We start from the raw sequence: 20,894 nt of genomic DNA on the forward strand, positions 1-20,894 counted from the left end.
ATCAGCTCTAGGTTATTTATTTTGTGAACAGGAGTCAGCTGGGCCGATTCATATTTTTTAGGTTCTCCTAGAATTTGAGATTCTAAGCATAAATAATTTAAGTAAACATTGTAAAATACAGATGCAGTTGATCTTATGCATGACATAAATTTGTGTGGGGATCCAGATGTTAGAATGTGAACACAGGTTGCTTCTCCCTTATGTCCTGTGTGAGAATGTAGGACTTTTGAACATTTTGTTTTCAAATTTTTCTTTTCCTTACTCACTTTTAAAGATTCTTATAGGAATTCAGTTTATTTTTTGGACTGATGTATCTTTTAATAACTTCTCATTAGGGTTTAGATGAAGGTAGGGACACCTCTAGTCTTGTGTGTATTGTACTAGACCCATCTTTAAAATTTCAAATAGAAAATAATAAGATTAATTGCATTTGTCCCCAGATATTGCTTTTGAAATCAGTCACATGTTCTTTTGGGCAAGGTACTGCACTTGGCAGTATGAGAGATGTAATACCAACATTCAGGGCCTCAGGGGCACTGTTCTCTGGATTCTGTTGCTGGCTTACTTTCTGTACCTTCTCGTCTCCTTTACTCTTTTCTTCTCATCTTCCTGACTTCTGGATTTGGAGTGGTTCGGGTTCAGTCCTCAGACCTCTTCTCTATTTAATTTAATTCCTAAGTGAGATTTTGTAGTTCCATGGCTTTGTATATCATCTATATGCTGATGAAGCCCAAATGTATATCTCCAGTCCTGTCCTCTGTCCTGAACTTCCGACTCATATCTGATTACCAGCTGAATGTCTTTTAGGCATTTCACAGTTACCCAAACCTGAACTCTTGGTTTCCTCTGAAACCTGTTCCTTCTACAGTTTTTCTAATCTGTAAATGGAAACTCTGTTCTACAAGTTGCTCATGACAAAAACTTTCCAGTCATTCTTCTTCCTTCTTTTTCTCTCAGACCATCCATCGTATTGACCCACAAACCTTGTTGGCTTTTCCTCAAAACTATTTCAACAAGCTGGCCACCTCTGACTTACAACTATATTCTAAGCCTCTGTTATCTCTTGCTAGGATTATTGCAGTAGCCTCCCAACTAGTCTCCTAGTTTCTGTCCTTGCTTTCCTACAAGGAGTTCTCTCCACCCGATAGCCAAGATGATCTTTCTAAAATATAAGCTCTCCCCCTGACCCTATGGCTTTTTGTATCATTCAGAATGATAGCCAGAGTTCTCACCATGGCCTAAATGGTATTACACAGTCTGTCTTTCCATTACCTTTCTGACCTTGTCTCCCACAACTAGCCCTCTTGCTTATTCCACTTCCACGCACATGTCAAACACACACTTGCACCTTAGAGCCTTTGAATTTAACATTTCCTCTGCCCGAAGTCCTCTTTTTCCAGCTATCTAAACGTTATGCTCCTTTACTGCTCAAATATAACCTAATGAGAGGGGCATTCCCTAACTCCTCCCACTCATAGTGTTAAAAAAAAAATGCCCCTAATCTTGATCACTCTATATCCCTACCTTTAGTCTTTTTTGTTGCACTTCTACTACCTGACATTTTATATTTATTTGATTATTGTCATTCTTCCCTCATCAGAAAGTAAGCTTCAGGAAAGCAGGAACCTTGTCTGGTTTGTTCTCTACTCCAGCTGCAATATCCCCCATAGTGCTTGGCAGTTGGAGACATGCATTATTTATTAAACACATAAACTAAGAGGAGAGTATGTCATATACCATGGTAGAAGTTGGGGACACAGCAATGAAGAGAATGAACCTTGACTCTGACCTTGAAACTTACTATAAAATAGGATAAGACACAGACCCTATATTAAGAATTTGCAATATAGTTTGGTAATTAGAGTTTACAGTATAGTTAAAGCACACACTAGTGACGTTACATAACAGTTTTAAAGAAAAATAATAATAACAGCAACATGTGACATATAAAGCATCAGAGTAGTTGATGCCAATGGATAAATTCAGCCACATAAACCACAGGGTAGGGAATATGGTAGGTGGAATTTTAATGCGTTCTTTTTCTGAATTTCACCTTCAACATTCACAATATTCTGAAGTAAACTTATTTCAAACGTTTCCTTGTGTTTACCCTCTCTGTACTGGAAAGAACGCAAGTGTTGAAGTGAAATAGACCCAGATTTGAATCTTGTATCTGCCATTCATGAATTCTTATTACCTTAATATCCCTGAGTCTGTTTCTATTATTATCTGTGAAATGTGGCTTATGTTACATACATCATACAGAGATTAGAATAATTCTGTGGACTCTCAGGAATTGTTAGTTCCTCTTGTTTCCTTTTTTCTTTCTCCTCTCTCCTGACTGCCCCATTTATTTATTAACTCCTAAATATTTGAGTATCTACTGTGTGCTAAGTATTGTTCTAGATGCTTTATACACATTGTTGAATGAAGTGGGTGTGATCTCTGCCCTCATGGAGCTTAAAAATGCAGGATTATGTAGTCGAAGGCTAACTAGGTAAGATTCTTCTATTTCTGTTAATAAACACTGTAATTCTCCTATGATCTTAGCTTGAAATTTTAGATTCAGCTTCCTAACCCCCATGTTTCCTAAATTATCTCTGGCCAGAATCTTTTGTATCTATTTCCCCTTTTCCATATCTGTGAATACTACGTAGGTTCATATCACCACCTCTTATGTAGACTACTCTAACAGCTTTCTAAGTGCCCCTTGCTCTCTCTGGTTTCTCCTCATTTCTAGTAGTATTGTGGTAATATGCAGCCAGAATAAGGATTTTGATCATATCACTTTTCTGTCCAAGAACCTTCAGTGGCATTTATTGGCCAGCAAATTAAGGACAGCAGACTTACAACAATGGTAATGAAAGCTGAAAGACAATGGTATCCTCAAAAAATGAAAAGGAAATGATTGTCTCAGTTAAACTATCATTCAAGAGTGAAGGCAGGGCTTCCCTGGTGGCGCAGTGGTTGGGAGTCCGCCTGCCGATGCAGGGGACATGGGTTCGTGCCCCGGTCCGGGAGGATCCCACATGCCGCGGAGCGGCTGGGCTCGTGAGCCATGGCCGCTGAGCCTGTGCGTCCGGAGCTTGTGCTCCGCAGCGGGAGAGGCCACAACAGTGAGAGGCCCGCGTACCGCAAAAAAAAAAAAAAAAAAAAAGAGTGAAGGCAAAATAAATACATCTTCAGAAATTAATATGAAAGAATATATATGTGTGTCTATATGTGTAGACAGAGGGAGAGAGAAAAAGATAGTTTGATAGGGAAGGAGGGAGAGTTAGTTTATAACTGAGGGAAATGCTTTAGGTAGAAAGAAACTGAATCCAATTGAATCCAGAAAGGAATAAAATGAAGGAAAGAATGGTGACTATTTAGATAAATGTGACTACAAAACAACAGTTGTAGTGATTAGGGACTTCAAAATGAAGTCAAACAAAAAGACTGGACAAAATAATACAAGATGAGAAGAGCTGATTGGAATTATAGCATTCTAAGATTTTTATATTGTTTGAGAGAAGAATAGGGATAGCAATTAACTTTATATTTTGGTAAGTCAGATATGATTTTAAAATGTTTGGGTAACAACTGAAAGATAATGAATGGAATGTATAACTTCAAAACAGAGAGGGAATAAAGGGGGGATAATCCAATATAGTAGAGGGAGAGAGGTGTAAAATAAATGAATAAGGTGGTAGAAATAAATCTGTATAATAACTATATTAAATATGTCAACTGATATTGCCAGTTAGTAGATTGGTCAAGTGAAACTTTAAAAAATACAGCTATCTACTATTTTTGACTATTTTAGAATGTATTCCTAAAACATAAAGACAGAGAAAGGTTGAAAGGAAAAGTTGGGGAAAAGATACCGGGCAAAAACTAATCAGTAGAAAGCTATTGTGGTTATATTAACATAAGACAAAGCAGACTTTAAGGCACAAAGTTTTGTGTTTTTTTGTTTTCTGGGGCTTTTTTAGGGATGAAGATAGGAAGGACTACTATATGATGATAGAAGAAAAAGACTGTGAATACATAATAGTCCTAAGCTTGTATATAACTAATAATATAACCTTAAAATATGTAAAGCAAAAAACTTGACAGAATTACAAAGAAAATTTGATAAATCCACAGTTATAGAGGTAGAATGTGTCTCAGTAATCAACAGATCAATCTGACCAAAATTAACTATAAAGATATAGAAGATTTTAGCATCATAGTGAACAAATTGATCACATGATCATAGAGCACTCTTTATCAGTCATGTTGAGGATATGCATTATTTTCAGGTACAGAAAACTTATTTAAGAACTGATTATGTACTAGGGCACAAAGCAAGTCTCAATTAAATTTGTAACCTACAGGTCACTTTTTCTGACTATACAATTAGTTTAGCAATTAATAATAATGTTAACCCTCTCATTCATTTGGAAATTAAAATGCACACATCTGAATAATTTATTGGTCATGTAACACATCATAATGGGATAAAAATGTTTACAACTGAACAGTAAAGAAATATCATATATGAAAACTCATGAACTGCAGTCCAAGTCTTACTTAAAGGATAGTTTTTTGTATATATGTCAGAAAAAATTGGATATAAATAGGTTTAACATCTAAATCAATAATTTTTTTTAGAGGGAAGGCGTTAAACCCAAAGAAAGTGGAAGAAAAGGAATACTAAAGAAAACAATTAATGAAATTAAAATTTAAGAAATATTAATAATTCAAGAAAACCAACAGTGGGATTTTTGGAAAAATTGCTCAAGTATAACAGAGAGAAGACACAAATAATAAAATTAGAATTTAAAAAGGGGACATATGGGCTTCCCTGGTGGCACAGTGGTTGAGAGTCCGCCTGCCAATGCAGGGGACACGGGTTCGTGACCCGGTCAGGGAGGATCCCACATGCCGCGGAGCGGCTGGTCCCGTGAGCCATGGCCACTGAGCGTGCGTGTCCGGAGCCTGTGCTCCGCAACGGGAGAGGCCACAACAGTGAGAAGCCCACGTACCGCAAAAAATAAATAAATAAATAAATAAATAAATAAATAAATAAAAAGGGGACATAATTCTAGGCAGAGACTTTAAAAATAAGAGGATATAATGAATAACTTTATGACAATAAATTTGAAAACAGAAAATGGACAATTTCGTAGAAAAACAAAACTGTCATAAAAAAATAAAAAGACCTATAGCAGTTCAGGAAATTCATTCATTCATTCAACAAATATTTATAAAATGTGCCCAGCACAATGTTAGGCACTGGAGGTACAGTAGTGAACAACAAAAAATGTCCCTGTTTTCACAGTGCTTGCTTTCTGGTGGTATGAGACAAACAATAAATTGTGTAGGGTGTTGATGAATTCTATAAAAATAAAGAAAGAGAAAATGGGCTGTTTTATGTAAGATAGTCAAAGAAGTAACATTGAACCTGAAGGAAGTGATAGAGCAAACCAAGCTTTTGGCTTGGATATTGGAGGAAGAGTGGTCCAGGCTGAGTGTAGGTGCAAAGGGCCTGAGGCAGAAAGATGTTTGGTGGAGCAGAGTGAGTACTGTGGATAAGGGAGATTGGCAGAAGCAGAAATTAGTGAGGTAATCAAGGGCCAGATCCTGAAATCCTTGTAAGGACTTTTGATTCAGCGCTTAGAAATCTACCCATAAAATGGGGATGATAATAACTTCTACTCATGTTGTATGTCAATTATATCACAGTAAAGCTAGGGAAGAATAACTCCTGCTCCTACTCATAAGATTATGGAATTAATCAATTAAATGCATGTAGAATGTCTACATGCATTCAATTAATTAATTAAATGCATTAATTAAATACATTTCTGCTTTATTCAACAGTTACATAAACTTGTTTCATCCAGAAGTAATAATCATTTGTCAAACATCTATTAAGTTTGGAGTACCTATATCATGGGCCAGGACTTGTGCAAAGCATAAAGAATGCACAGGTGATTAAGACATGGTAGTGTCCCTGCCCAGTATGGTAGACAGACATAGAAACAATTTTTCTGCAGTGTGCTGGGGCTTATAACAGAGATACTAAAGTCTGAAGACTAGGAGAGGCCTCAAAATGTTATAGTCTATGAGGGTGTATATTAAAGGAAGTTGTGTGGATGTTTTAAGGTAGCTTATATTTTCCTATTAATCCAAGGAGAATAAAAAATTAGGCTTCTCATTTAGCAACAGTACTGTCCAATGTTGTTTCTGCTAAGATGAATACCTGGAATGTGGCACTTATCACACCTGAGTGTAATTAAGTTACTAGTGGTCAAGAGATAAGCATGGTAAGAAATTTTAGAATTTGAATTATGGTATAGCCATAGCATTTCAGATGACTAATTCTTTGTTTTCAAAGTTGGTTCACCATGATGTAACACTACTTGCTTTTCTTAACAGTAAGTGCTATATTGCAGCTTTTTGCCAGTCTTCATTGTTAAAGCTTTATTAGCCTTCGTTTGTAGAGCACATAGCCTGAGTCTTAAAGCACAGAGATAACTCTTGCCTTTCAGCCTGTTTTAGTGGGTTTTTAAAAACCCAGCTACCCTGAAAACTTTCTAGCTAATATGTAATGCCCACTTACTACGTGCCAGGCCCTGTCCTACGTGCTTTCCTTATCTCACTGAACCTCACAAGTTTATAACGTAGGGACTGATTTCCCCTTTTCAGACTTGAGGCACTTGAGACAAGGTGAGGTTTAATAACAGGCCAGGTTCACATGAAGAAGTGTCAGAGCTAGCATCAGAACCCAGGCAGTGACTTAGAGATTACAGCCCTCACTCTTCTGCCTCCCCTGGTAGATTGGCAGTGCTTGCAGAAGATTCCTTGCTTGGAAAGATTCAATGTGATGGTCTTAGTCTGATTGAAATAGGTCAGCACCTTTGTAAGTTTTGAATTATGAGTTCCTCTGTTCTAGAATGCAGTTAAGAACACTTAAACATTACCACATACTTTTTTAGGTCCTAGAATATATATGTTCTGCCTCAGTTCCGGTCTTGTCTTTGCCATTGACTAGCTGTGTAAGCTTGGACAAGTTTTTTAACCTGGATTTTAGATGTTTCTACTGCAAAAGGAAGGGATTAGATAAGACAGTTCTTTATATTACCTATTTGCTCAATATATTATCTGAATTTGTACTCTACCAAAATTAAAGGTTGGTACCAACTTTTTTGTCCAGTCACATAGAACCTATGGTTCCAAGTAGAAAAAGAAAGTAAGAAAGTGTGGAAAGTATAGATGTTCTCTTTTGCTGGTCTCCTTGTTATTTTAAAAACTCAAAAAGTTTATACCAGGCTACTTAGCTTTTACAGTCCTAAAGTGTATATATATTATGTGCTCAATTTTAAGGGCTGGGACTATTCCCAGAAGCTCTGTGCTGGTCACAAACAAAATGGAACGCTCAAGGGCTCAGCACTAAAAATAACTTATAAAAATACTCTCTCCATGCACTCATTGGAACAGGTAATTACTGTGGCAACAAACTAATTTGAAGTGTTAGCGGTTAATTAAAACAATGCAGAGGTGTATAGTTGTCTTTTGGTGTAACCAGAGCCTCCATTCAAACTTCATTAATCACTTTACAGTGTTGAGAAAGATCAAGACAATTGAGGTCAAAGCAATTGAGATGCAGTATCCACTGAAAATAAACAAATTCCTTTTCTCTGGGTTGAATGCCATTTGCAAAGTTAAGGGACACACTGGACTCAGACCTGGCACAGCTTTTGTTATCCACTTCTCATTGATGATTAAGTGTTAAATTGGTACTCTCATTGCACTGTAAACCAGGCCACACAACATCTTTATTGCTCGAAATCGAACCCAAACTTCCACGGATGAATTAGCATGCATCATAATTAAATCATCAAGCCTCCGCTTTTAATTCACGTGGAAATAGGAGACCCTTCTTTTGGAAAAGAGATCGGCTTTCTTGACAAGCTAATTAAGTTGCCAAACTGTCCAGTGTAGTATATATACTAGATTATTTGCTAATCATTTCCCTATCGCTCCTGTTGGTCTAAAACGTCCAGGTGTTGCTCATTGTCCAATGTAACATCACTGTTCTTTTTACAACTTTTGAATCCTTGTGTATGCATTCAACTATTTATCTTTACATTTCAGCCTTCAGTTAGTGATTCTAATATGTAGTATTTTAAAATGTTGAAATTGGAAGAGACCATGATAATTCAAGAGGAAAAATAATATGTTATTATTAAATGTTACATATTATATTACCTGGAATAAAGTTACTAAATTCCTTCAAGTCATACTTCAAATTGGCTTAGTCCAACAAAGTTCTCTGTCATGCACTGAGAAAAAATACAATGTAAGTTTTTATATATTAATTTATTACATGAGTTCAGATATATCATGAATCAAATCATGACATGTAGTTTCACATTTTAAAAGTTTGATGTTATCATAGGTAGTAAAGTAACTGGTAATTTGTTGTAAAACCAGTATAATATAAGAGTTCCACTTTAAAAATGTGTATCACTTTATACAAAGTACAAAAATTTTTTAATAATTTAAGTTTTATAATTTAATAGTATTTATATATACTAGGGAGGTTGGTGTTTAGAGAAAGTCTTTAGACACTTATACAGATTAAAGTACTCTTTGGTAAAGTGAACAATTGCCGATTTTTATAAGCTTGCCTTTCCTTTAAATGAGATATAAGTGAATTTCTCTACAATTAATTGATAAAATAAAGGCTAAGTTTACCTTCCATAATTGGCTTGACCTTTGTCCACTCAAGTAGGAGAAGCAGAATGAATTTTTTATAATAGTCCTATGTATGGATATATACATTAATGTTGATATATATGTTTTTTCTTAGTCATGCCTGATTTTATAACATTTTATATGTGAAAAGTTACAAATACTTGTAGGTTTCTAATAACTGAACGTTTTCTTTAAGTCAGTCACTTTAAAAACACTTGTCAGTGATTGCACAACTCTGTAAATTTTCTAAAAATCTTGAATTGTACACTTAAAACAAGTGAATTTTACCATATATAATTATACCTCAATAAAGGTGTTAAAAATTTTCAGAGCAACCACATGAATATTTATGCCAAAACAACAGAAAATGATGTTTTCATTTTGATAATAGTGGAATATATGTTTTGTTTTTGTTTTATGAAATAAGCAATTTTTGTAACTGTGTGGTGATGGGTGTTAACTAGACTTGCTGTGGTGATCATTTCACAATATATTCAAATATTGAATCATTATGTTGTACACCTGAAACTAATATAATATTACATGTCAATTATATCTCAATTAAAAAATAAAAGAAATGAACAAGGTTTACTACTAGGTCATTACCCAGTAAAAATTGGGAGCCTGGTAAATTTATTTAGCAACTTGGCATGTAAGGATGGGGAATTCCTGAGAAGCTAAATTCCATTCCCTCACATCTTCCTTACCCCACTTACATCTTAACACTAACTGGGTGAAGGGAAGATCAATTGGATCTTGGCTAATATGTAAAATCTTCCCTGGAGCAAGATTTTAGTTCTTCCAAACTAATTTGTTTCTTTATACCTATATGGACTTGTAATAACAGTGCTTGTTTATGTTATTTGGTTTGTTTTGAAATTTTTATATAAAGCAAATTGTTTTTGGATAGTTGGTCAGAATGTGCATTCCTTGCAGTGCATGCATATACATTTCATTTCAATACAAAAGGTCTTGATGAGATGTAATGGTATTTTATTTCTGCAAACATTCTCTTACTCTTTTTCATAAATGAATGTATTCATATTGTGTGATTTAAATTGTAATTATTTCACTGTATCTGATCATTTGAGCTTGCCTCTGTTCTGTAGCTTTTCAAAAAAATATTGAGAGATGCCAGCTTTAGGAAAAGATGAACCTCATACTTGAGCCTTGTAACTCTGTGACTTTGTACATGAATTTATATCTTAAGCCATGTGTTTTGAGATTATTTTGATGAAATGTAGGGATGTAGTTTATCTGTATATATAACTGAGATAAAAGGGAAACCTCCCATTTTATGTGACTCTGTACCATGCTTAGCAGAGAGCTGTAGAAGAAACACACACACACACACACACACACACACACACACAGTGACAGTATGTTGTAAGGGATCTGGAGCCAGAAGACTTGGGTTTAATGTCTAGTTCTGCCTCTTACTGACTCGTGCCATTGGGTAAACTGCTTAACTTCTCTATGCTTCAGAGTTCTGGGCTCTAAAAAGTGTATAATTATACCAACATTACCTCAGAGGGTTATTTTAAGGTACTACATAGTGAATCACTGTGTAAACCATTAAGCTCAATAGAAAATGTAAATTACTACTGTTATTAGTGTTCTTTGAAAGTATCATATATCCCCTTGCTGAGGATGTATTCAGATATACATTATGTCCTTAACCACTTGGTAGGTTGTTTAGTGATCCCAAGTGATTTTATTATTTTTTTATCTTTCCGTAGAGCATATCATGTTCCAAGTGGGAAAATATTAGCTGTAAAGGTAAGTGCTGGATAAGTTTTATGAACTTCATGAAATTTTTGATGCTCTCCCCGCCCCCAAGCCCCCTTAGCTTGAGTCACAGGTATTGTCAAAGAAGAAATGAAGTGCTTTAAGGTTTGGGTGGTGAGTGGTGGGTGATGGAAGCTCTGGCCCTGTTGTGACATTCACATCTTTTTAAGTGCCTCCGAATGCTCAGTTGTAAGCTCCTCGAGTTGTGATTCTTCTCATCATCGTCACCTACACTTCTTTCTGTGTTCCCAGCTCAGTGACATCACTGTCTTCCTCATCTTATAGTTCAAAAACTTAGTAGTTATTCACTCCTTTCTTTCCTTCATCTACCACATCCTGTAAGTCACCACATCCTGTCAGAAATTTCCCCTGAAATGGGTCCATGTGTCACTTTCCTTCTATTCTCATTGCTTTGGCCTTGTATCAGGCCCACATACCTCCTACCTGGACTTTTATAATAATTTCCTCACTGTACCTTTCACTCTGCCACTGGAGTTGAGAAGTTGAATCCCCGATCTGACACCCCTCTTAGCACCCCTCTTCCCCCAGCCCCAATAGTGTACAACATAAAGCCTATGATGTCTGCCTCGCTTCTTTACATCTTTATGGCATCCTGAGATACCCTAACACCACACCCCGAATAGAGTGAAGCTGCACATAACTCAGGGATCTTCTAGGCAGCTACCTTAGATGCTCCTTACTTGTTTCCATTGTGTTCATGGTCACACCCCATCCCTGCCGTACTTCAAGATCCCAGTCCTGCCCGTGCTACTTTGGATTTAATCTCTGGCATTGGCTGCTGGTGCTTGATTTTCCCATCATTTTATCTCAGATTTCCCTAATGGAGTCTCTTGAATTGCACCTCTGACTGAAACCTTTAATGCCTCAAATTAACTCCATAGAACTCCACTTGCAAACTGGGCTCTTAGCTAACAAACTGGTCAGGCCTGCTTTGTTCCTTACTCCCCCGCAAATTGGTTAGGCGCTCTACAGATAGGCCCCTGCCTGCCTTTACAACCACATCCTCTGCTTTACCTGCATGTTGCTTTCTGTTATGCCCATTATCTTCTGTCTCTGGGCCCTTAATAAGGAACTTTTATTTTTTGAATGACTACTATATGCCAGATATTGTGCTAGACTCTATATTGCTATTATCTTTAATCCTTAAAACTATAAAGTAAGCCTGTTATTTTAGATTTGAGCACACTGAGACTCAGAAAACTGAATTGTTCAAGGTCACACAGATGGAAGAGCCAAGGCCAAGATTTAAAACAAAATCCATCTGCCTCCAAAGCACACGTCTTCTGCTATACCCTGTAGCCTTTATATAAGTTATTACCATTGCCCATCCCTTTGATTTCCATCTATCCTTTCAAGGTCCATCTCCTCCAAGATTCCTTCTTAGCTAACCATAGTGAGAATTCAGTCTCTTTCCCCAATACTTGCATAGTATGTATTTCTGTATCTTTTTATCTTATCTAGGAAACTAAGAATCAGAACACTTAAATTGTAACTGGTTGTACCTTTTAGTAAAGTTAAACCAAAACTGAGACTCAGGTCTTCCATACCACACTTAATACAGCACCTAGAATGTGTTACGTGTATTTTGAAGTCTAGTTTTAACAACTCAAATAGCTTTTGGTGAGGCACTACCACAGAGCTCCTTCTTGGGATATTTTCTTTGATATTCCAGCCAAACTAGGTTCACAGCATTGTAGAACTGAAAGAGACCTTAGAGATCATCTGTCATGGCCCACATTTTAAAGAGGAGGACCCTGGAGTCCAGACAGTTTCCAGGGTAGGTACTGTAGAGGCCAGGTTCCACCTCAGTCTTCCCCTGAGTTCACTGAGTACAGCTCTGTGGTACCAGCTCGTCATTGGGTTGTTCTTTCTGTACCTTCTGAGCTCCCTCTTCATTCAGAGGACACCTCCACCAACTCCAACACTATTTTCCTTTTATCTAGTTACCTGTTTGTTCCTCCGATGTCAAAACTTTTAGATTGTTGTCAGTGGTGTATTTAAAGACAGTCAACTTTAGTTTACTTATTCCAGGAGAGGGGAGCACTGCTATAAATCACCACCAAAAACTTAATATTTGGCCTTGCAAGTGCATTATAATTTTTCATAATTTCATACATTTTGAATTATGTTTAACCTAGGCTGATATTAAAATTCTTCTGCATGATTCTTTAGTTGGGTGTGGCTAACAGTTGTTTCTGGAAAGGATTAAACACAATTTTAAAGAAAGGACATATTTTAAAAAGAGCTGTTAAAGTAGAGACTTTCAATAAATGAAAACAGTAGGGCTTTACAAATATACTATTCACTAGACCTGACCATAAAACTGAGCTACAGAGGAGGGACTGTATTGTATTGTATCCCTCGATTCTATAAAATCACATACTAGATTCTCAAACTGAGTTGAATGAATGAATGATTTGAGTAGATATGATTATTGTGTTTAAACTTTTTGTTTAGCCCTGAGCTTGGCAGTGAAGGCAAAAACCATTTTTGCTTATATAATAGTCATATTCTAAGAGAAAGAAATGTATCATTTCTTTAAAACAGGCAGAGTTTTTTATTAAATCTTAGGAGTGTTATTTAGTTTCCAAATATTTGGGGATTTTCCCAGATATCTTTCCGTTACTGATTTCTAATTTAAATCCATTGTGGTCAGGGAACATACTTTGTATAACTGGAATTATTTTAAGTTGATTGATGTTTATTTTTTGGCACAGAATATGGCTTGTCTTGGTAAGTCTTCTCTGTGCACATGAAAAGAATGTGTAGTCTGTTGTATAGGATGTAGGATAAATGTCAATTGGATTAAGTTGGCTGTTAGTGTTGTTCCAAATTTCTGTATCTTTACTGATTTTTTATCTACTTGTCCTATCAACAAGAAAGAAGGGTGTTGAAATCTGCAGGAACAATTGTGTATTTGTCTATTTTTTCTTGAAGTTCTATCATTTTTTTACTTCATATTTTTTGAAGATCTGTTACGTTATTTAGGATTGTTATGTCCTCTTGATAAATTGGCCCCTTTATCATTATGAAGTGATCTTCTTTATCCATGGCAATATTCTTTGCTCTGAAATCAACATTGTCTGATATTAATATAGCTACTCCAGCTTTACTTTGACTAGTGTTAGCATGATATAGCCTTTTACTTCTAACCTGTTGTATCTTTATATTTGGGATGGATTTGTTGTAGGCAGCATATAGTTGGGTCTTGTATTTTAATCCAGTCTGATAATCTCTGTTTTTTAATTGAGATATTTGGATCATTTACATCTCATGTGATTATTGATATGATTGGATTTAAGTGTATCAGTTTGCTCTTTGTTTTCCATTTATTCTGTCTGTATGTCCTTTTTTTAAGCAGCTGCTTTAGAGTTTATAGTATACATCTTTAATTTATCATAGTCTACCTTCAAGTAATTTTAATTTATTTTTTATGTATATATTTTTGGCTGTGTTGGGTCTTCGTTGTTGCTCATGGGCTTTCTCTGGTTGCGGTGAGCAGGGCTACTCTTCATTGCCGTGCGCGGGCTTCTCATTACGGTGGTTTCTCTTGTTGCGGAGCACGGGCTCTAGGCACATGGGCTTCAGTAGTTGTGGCGCATGGGCTCAGTAGTTGTGGTGCACAGGCTTAGTAGCTCCGCAACATGTGGGATCTTCCCGGACCAGGGCTCAAACCCATGTCCCCTGCATTGGCAGGCGGATTCTTAACCACTGTGCCACCAGAGAAGCCCTACCTTCAAGTAATATTGTGCCACTTTACCTATAGTGTGAGAACTTTACAATGGTATACTTTCATTTCCCTTATCCTCACCTTGGTTATCATACATTTTACTTACTCATGTTATAAACTCCAGAATACATTGTTACTGTTTTTGCTTTAGACAGTTGTCTTTTAAAGGCATTTTAAATATAAGAAAATATTTATATTTACTCACATTTTTTTCAGTACTCTTTTTTTTTTTTTTTTTTTTTTTTTGTGATACGCGGGCCTCTCACTGTTGTGGCCTCCCCCGTTGCAGAGCACAGGCTCCGGACACGCAGGCCCAGCAGCCATGGCTCACGGGCCCAGCCGCTCCGCGGCATGTGGGATCTTCCCGGACCGGGGCACGAATCCGTGTCCCCTGCATCGGCAGGCGGACTCTCAACCACTGCGCCACCAGGGAAGCCCTTCAGTACTCTTTATTCCCTTGTATCGATCCAGATTTCTGTCTGGTATCATTTTCCTTCTGTCTAAAGGACTCCCATCTTTTACATTTCTTATAGTGCATGAGTATCCTGGCAATGAATACTTTCAGCATGTCTTGAAAAGTGTATATTTGACTTTAAATTTTGGAAGACATTTTTGCCAGATATAGAATTCTAGGTTAATCGTCCTTTTCTTTCAGTAGTTTAAAGATTTTGTTTCACTGTTTTCTGGCTTGCATTCATTCTTACTGTCATTTAAAATCTTTATTCCTCTGTACATTAGAACTGACGTCTTTTCTGACTGCTTTTCTCTTTTTTTTAACATCCTTATTGGAGTATAATTGCTTTACAATGGTGTGTTAGTTTCTGCTTTATAACAAAGTGAATCAGCTATACATACACATATATCCCCATATCTCCTCCCTCTTGCGTCTGCCTCCCCCCCATCCCACCCCTCTAGGCGGTCACAAAGCACCAAGCTGATCTCCCTGTGCTTTGCAGCTGCTTCCCACTAGCTATCTATTTTACATTTGGTAGTGTATATATGTCTGACTGCTTTTAAGATTTTTTTTATCACTAGTCTTATGCAATTTGATTATGGTGAGCTTTTATGTAATTCTCATGATTCCTGTACTTAGGATTTGTTGAGATAGAAATTTGTGGATTTTTAGTTTTCATTAAATTTGGAGAAATTTTAGCCATTATTTCTTCAAGTATCCACCCCCCCACCTTTGGGAACTTAAATTGCATTTATATTAGGTCACTTGAAGTTGTCCCACAGCAAAATGATACTCTGTTGTTTGTTTATTCTAGGCTTTTTTTTCTCTCTAACGTTTCATTTTTGAATAGTTCCTGTTGACAAATGTTCAGGTTTTTGTCCTTTCATCTGCATTGTCTAATCTGTTATTAATTTTGTTCCGTATATTTTTCATTTCAGACGTTGTACTTTTTATCCCTGGAAGTTTACATGGGTCTTTTTTACATCTTCCATGTCTCTACTTAACATGCTCCATCTTTCTTCTACCTTCTTGCATATGTGAAATATAGTTATGATAACTGAATTAATGGTGTTGCCTATTAATTCTATGATAAGTGTCATTTGGGGGTCAGTTTTGTCTGATTGCTTTTTCTCCCCATTTGGGGTTGTATTTTTTAATACCTTATAATTTTTTACTGGATGCCAGTCATATGGCATAGGCTCATTCCTGTAAATATTCTTGAGCTTTATTCTGAGTTGCTGTTTAGTGAATCTGAAACAGTGTGATCCTTTCAAGACTTGATTTTAAGCTTTATGAGATGGGACCATCCCAGTGGTTAGTCCAGAACTAATTTTCCCCAGTCAGCTGAAGCAGTCATCTTCTGAATACTTTACCCCAATGCCTTGGCAAATATAGGTTTTCCATCCTGGCTGGTGGGAACACAAACTCTGCCTAGTGTGAGGTTTGGAGATTGTTTCTCCTGGTTCTTTCTGGGGGTTCTTTCCCTGGCCTCAGGTAGTTTCCTGACATCCACGTGCTAGTTGTTACTCAGCTGAAGACTTCAGGGGCCCTCTGCAGCTCTCTGGAGCTGTCTCCTTTTGCTCTTCTGCCAGTGAACTCTAGCTGCCTTGGCCTCCTTGGACTCCCAGTTCTCTCAGCTTAGGGAGGTGGCTGAGCTCCCCCTGGGTCCCATGCAGGGGTCCCATGCAGGGGTCCCATGTCGGGGGTGGGGGCCTGGAAACTCTTGTCTAGTTGGTAAGCTGAACAGTCATAGGACTCATCTTATTCCATCTCTGAGGGATCACTGTCCTATTTTAGCTGATATCTAATGTCTAGAAGCCTGTTGATTTTTCTGGGGTTTTTTTTGTTGTTGTTATTTAGTTTTTAGTATCTCTTCCTTTCTTGTCACCATGCAAATCCAGATGCTTGTTTTTGTCTCTTGTCAGACATGTTGACCAGCTTTTAAATTATTCTCTCAAAAATACAAGCTCCCATTTATTGATCATTTGTACTGTGCTAAGCACTCTACATACGTTTTCCTCATTTAATGCTCACAGTGACCTTTTGCAGTTACTACCATTATGGATCCTCATTTTACAGACGCAGAAGCTGAGGCACAGAATAGTTAAGTAGCTTAGTCCCACAGCTAATATGTAATGGAACCAGGCTTTGAACTCCGGGAAGTCTTGCCTCAAGTCCATGCTCTGCACTATATTTCTGCTCACTACCCTTGGATTTGGCTTCTTAAAACATAGTTCTAGCCACACCTCTTCCCTTCTCAAAAGTCTTCAAAGGCTCTACATTACTTCCCAAGTAAAAGCTCTGTGGAATGGAACTCAAGATCTTCCACAGTAGGTCATCAGCCTACTTTTAAAGCATTATCTTATGTGTCTGAATCCTGTGCTTCTTTTAAGTTGAACTCATTGCCTTATCTGAACCCAAGTAGTTTCTCACTTCAACACTTTTACTCATGTATTTCTTTCTAACTAGAATGCCTTCACCCATGTCTCCACTTATCAAAATACTTAACACCCTTCAAGGGTCAGCTCCAAAGCTTGCTCTTCCATTGAACTTACTTGAATAAATCCTGTCACATCTGGTATATCTATCACTCATTCACCTTCTCCCTTGAACCTCCCTAGAATTCTCCGTATGTCTCTTACGGGTGTTATCACATAGTGCCTTGTATTTTGCTATTAGTATACATGTACATTTCCCCTATTACACTGAAATCTCTTTGTAAGTGGGGAACAGATCTTATTTAGCTTCTTGTCTTACTCATTGATTCATGTAGAACCTTGCCTACAGGGCCTAGTACAGAGCACTGAACATCTTGTAATGATTAGATGTTCAACACATAATTAGTTGAATGACTAACAATAAATAAATTTTATTCTGTCACTTGTTCTTTAATTCATTCATTCATCTTTTGAAGTAACATCCTGAAAGTAGGTTCAGCTCACATACAAAATATCCCATAGTGTTCTTTGTATGGACCATTGCTCTCACCCAGAGTATTTCTTAGCTTTTTTTTTTTTATATTAAAGGGTGAAATGGAAGGTTAAGAGTTAGAAGTGCATTTGGTCCTTTCCTGACCCTCTCCTGACTTTTGTGTGACTTCAAGCATGTCACTTGAACCTCTCAGTGACCTCAGCTGTGAAACGGGGCTGCCTGGTGTCACAAAGGGATTGCGAAGAGCAGCAAATCACAGTCCGTGTCTAAACAGAATCACCTGCAGGGCTCTGATGCCTGCATAGAATGATGAGGGAAATTTAATTTTCCAAGTCAAATGGTCATTTGGACCCATAGTTTGAATGTCTGTGGGCGCAATTAGATGAGACTCCTTGAAAATCTGTTACTTTTCTCTTCCTACTCAAAATATTTCTAATTTTTGTACTTGTAAATGTTCTTATTTTCTAGACTTTTTTGTCTAAAGAATATTGCAATGTCTAAGCGTATTAGTGTTTACTTCTTTAGACTTCAAAGATGGGAAAATATCATTTCAGATACTATAAAAACAAAGTTGAGTTTGGGGAAGAACAGAAGTATCTTGAATTTTTATTTTATATCACTGAGTTTAGAAAAAAATTTGCCTCAAAGAGAGTACTTTGAAAATGATACTAATGCTATTTCAAAGATAGCTATTCGATGACTGTATATGAATATGTGTTTCTAACTAGCTTTTGGTGGGTGGCGGGGGAGGAATGTAGTTAAGCAAGACGATTGCAAACAAGTAGAGCAGAAAACAAATAAAAATACTGTTAGCCATCTTGCAAACAGAACCTTTTTATACCCTTAATGTAGTCTATAAAATCTTTGAAAGAGTAGAGCTTAATAGATTCCCCAGTATTGTATATTTTCTAATTGGGAAAAGTCCATCTTCCAGAAAATTTAGCCTTGTATGTAGCATGTGCTGATTATCATTCTTTGACTGCTTTGGGTTTCTCCTGCTTTTAAACTAGCATTTAAATGGACCATTTGATTAATCATTTGTATACTGACTGTAATCCTCCCAAATTTCCTTTCTGAGTTGTACATACTGTAAAAGACAATTATGTCACCACAGATTAAATAAGCGAATTAAAACAGAATAGCGGCTTAATTTGACCTGTGATTTTGCTCTCCTTCCCTTTAGTGGAGCGTGTGCCACTCCAGCAAATAAATGAAGTCATCCATGACAGCTTGTGATGAATTGCCGTATTTATACTGTATATTTTAATAGCCTCACACTAATTTAAATTGAGCACAGAGTAAATTATAATTCAGTCACTTGACTGCTTATATTTAACTTGACAACTCATCCTTATTTGTCCTGGAGGTGTAGTGGAGAGCAGCGGAAATGCACTCAGGTATTTCAGTTTCTCACTTAACCCTTTCTCCAGGAAATGCTTCATGTTCAAATTCTTTCCAGTTTGAAAAATTTAGCTCTTCCTAAGGAGAAAAAAAAATAATCATGAAGACTTAAGGAGTTCATGCTTTCCTTGTTCTTCAGAAAAAAAAATTAGAATTCGCCATGCTTTTTTTTCCAATTTTTCCATTTTAGGGTAGATTTTACTTGCCTTCTCAAGTTCCCAGAAATTACATTTTCATTTTTTTACCATTATGGAATCTCCACTATTCTGGACTATAGCAAATTCCAAGAATGATCAAGACCTATTAGAGTGCAATGGATTGGTCCCACAAATACGGTGTTACTTTGCTACATGTTAGGCCAGTGTGGCAATTTTATTTATTTTGGTGTTTATGTCTTTGGTTTTAAATTCAGTTATAGAAATCAGGCAATTCATTTCCTTCCTGTCCAGAAATAGCTTCTTATTTGTAGGATTATGTTTGTAAGGAGGACTTTAATTAAGTCCCACATCACTTAATGGGCACCACTTGAGTAAGACCCCGGGCTGGGTGCTGGATATGGCGGGAGGGGACCAGAGAAAAATGCACAAGACTTAGTCGTTGCCGTTCAGGGGCTTATAACCACTCTGTACTCTCTAGGCTTCTGTTTTTAGGAGATGAGGCATTAATGCTAAAGGCAGCTTGTGATAAGGAAAAAGATAAAGGATCTGATGGAGGGCTTTGGGGCTGGCTTTGTGGAGGTGGTGGTGGCATTCAGGCGGTATCTAAAGGATAGGAAAGGTTTTATGGCCAGTGACTATGGAGTGGAGCAAGGAAGCACACCTCAAGTGGAGGGAACAGCGTGGGGGAAAGCACAGGACATGTGTGTGGACCGGTAGGAATCATCTGGTTTTACACGTAGATTGGGTTTGTGGTGAGGAGTAGTGGGAGAAGGAGCTAGAATAACAAGTTGGAGGTAGACTGTGGAAGCATTCCTTGACTGTCATGCTAGAATTTTAACTTTATTTGAGGCCATAGGAGCCTAGTTAAGGTTCTCTGTGAAGAGAATATATTCATAGCTGGTAGTTTTGGGTTAATAACAAGGTTTTGGTTAGCCTTGTGGAATCATGTTTCTTGATTGGGGGCCTGGAGGTGCAGTATATCTTAGTAGTCATACTAAACACTGAATAAATGGCATTTTTGAAACCTTAAATAAGGGATTCTCAACCTTACTGTGGGTTACAAATCATCTGGGAAATTTTTTTTAATTTATTTATTTATTTATGGCTGCATTGGGTCTTTGTTGCTGTGCACAGGCTTTCTCTAGTTGTGGTGAATGGGGGCTACTCTTCACTGCAGTGCGTGGGCTTCTCATTGCAGTGGCCTCCCTTGCTGTGGAGCACAGGCTCTAGGCACACGGGCCTCAGCAGCTGCGGCACACAGGCTCAGTAGTTGTGGCACACAGGCCCAGTTGCTCTGTGGCACATGGGATCCTCCTGGACCAGGGCTCGAACCCATGTCCCCTGCATTGGCAGGCGGACTCCCAACCACTGTGCCACCAGGGAAGTCCCTGGGAAATTTTTTTTTAATGCAGAGATGTGGGCCCAACCCTGGAGATTCTGATTCCCTTATTCTGGAGTAAGCCCTGTGCATCAGGATTTGTTAGAAGTGTTCTTATATATTTATATAAACACCTAGATATAAAGGTAATTATAACGTGAGGCCAAGGTTGAGAACCACTGCTTTAAGGTAAATAATACCTTACTTCTTTTAGCAGAGTTTTTCAGGTTGAAAGATTCCCTGTACTTGACATAGTAGGATGAATAGCTCTAATATTTTATGGCATAGAATTAAAACAACACTAGA

At 37.3% G+C, this 20,894-nt stretch overlaps 1 protein-coding gene across 3 annotated transcripts in view; it reads left to right on the plus strand.

The window, feature by feature from the left end:
- Positions 1 to 20,894, plus strand: part of MAP2K5 (mitogen-activated protein kinase kinase 5) — a 260,205-nt gene that overhangs the window by 75,088 nt on the left and 164,223 nt on the right. For all 3 annotated transcript variants that reach the window (XM_079699882.1, XM_079699883.1, XM_079699884.1), the window contains exon 9: positions 10,467 to 10,506. In XM_079699882.1, the coding sequence (XP_079556008.1) occupies positions 10,467 to 10,506 (40 nt within the window). The remainder of the gene's footprint in view (positions 1 to 10,466; positions 10,507 to 20,894) is intronic.

This window comes from Hyperoodon ampullatus (genome assembly GCF_949752795.1).
Source record: "Hyperoodon ampullatus genome assembly, chromosome: 3".
Lineage (NCBI taxonomy): Eukaryota > Metazoa > Chordata > Mammalia > Artiodactyla > Ziphiidae > Hyperoodon > Hyperoodon ampullatus.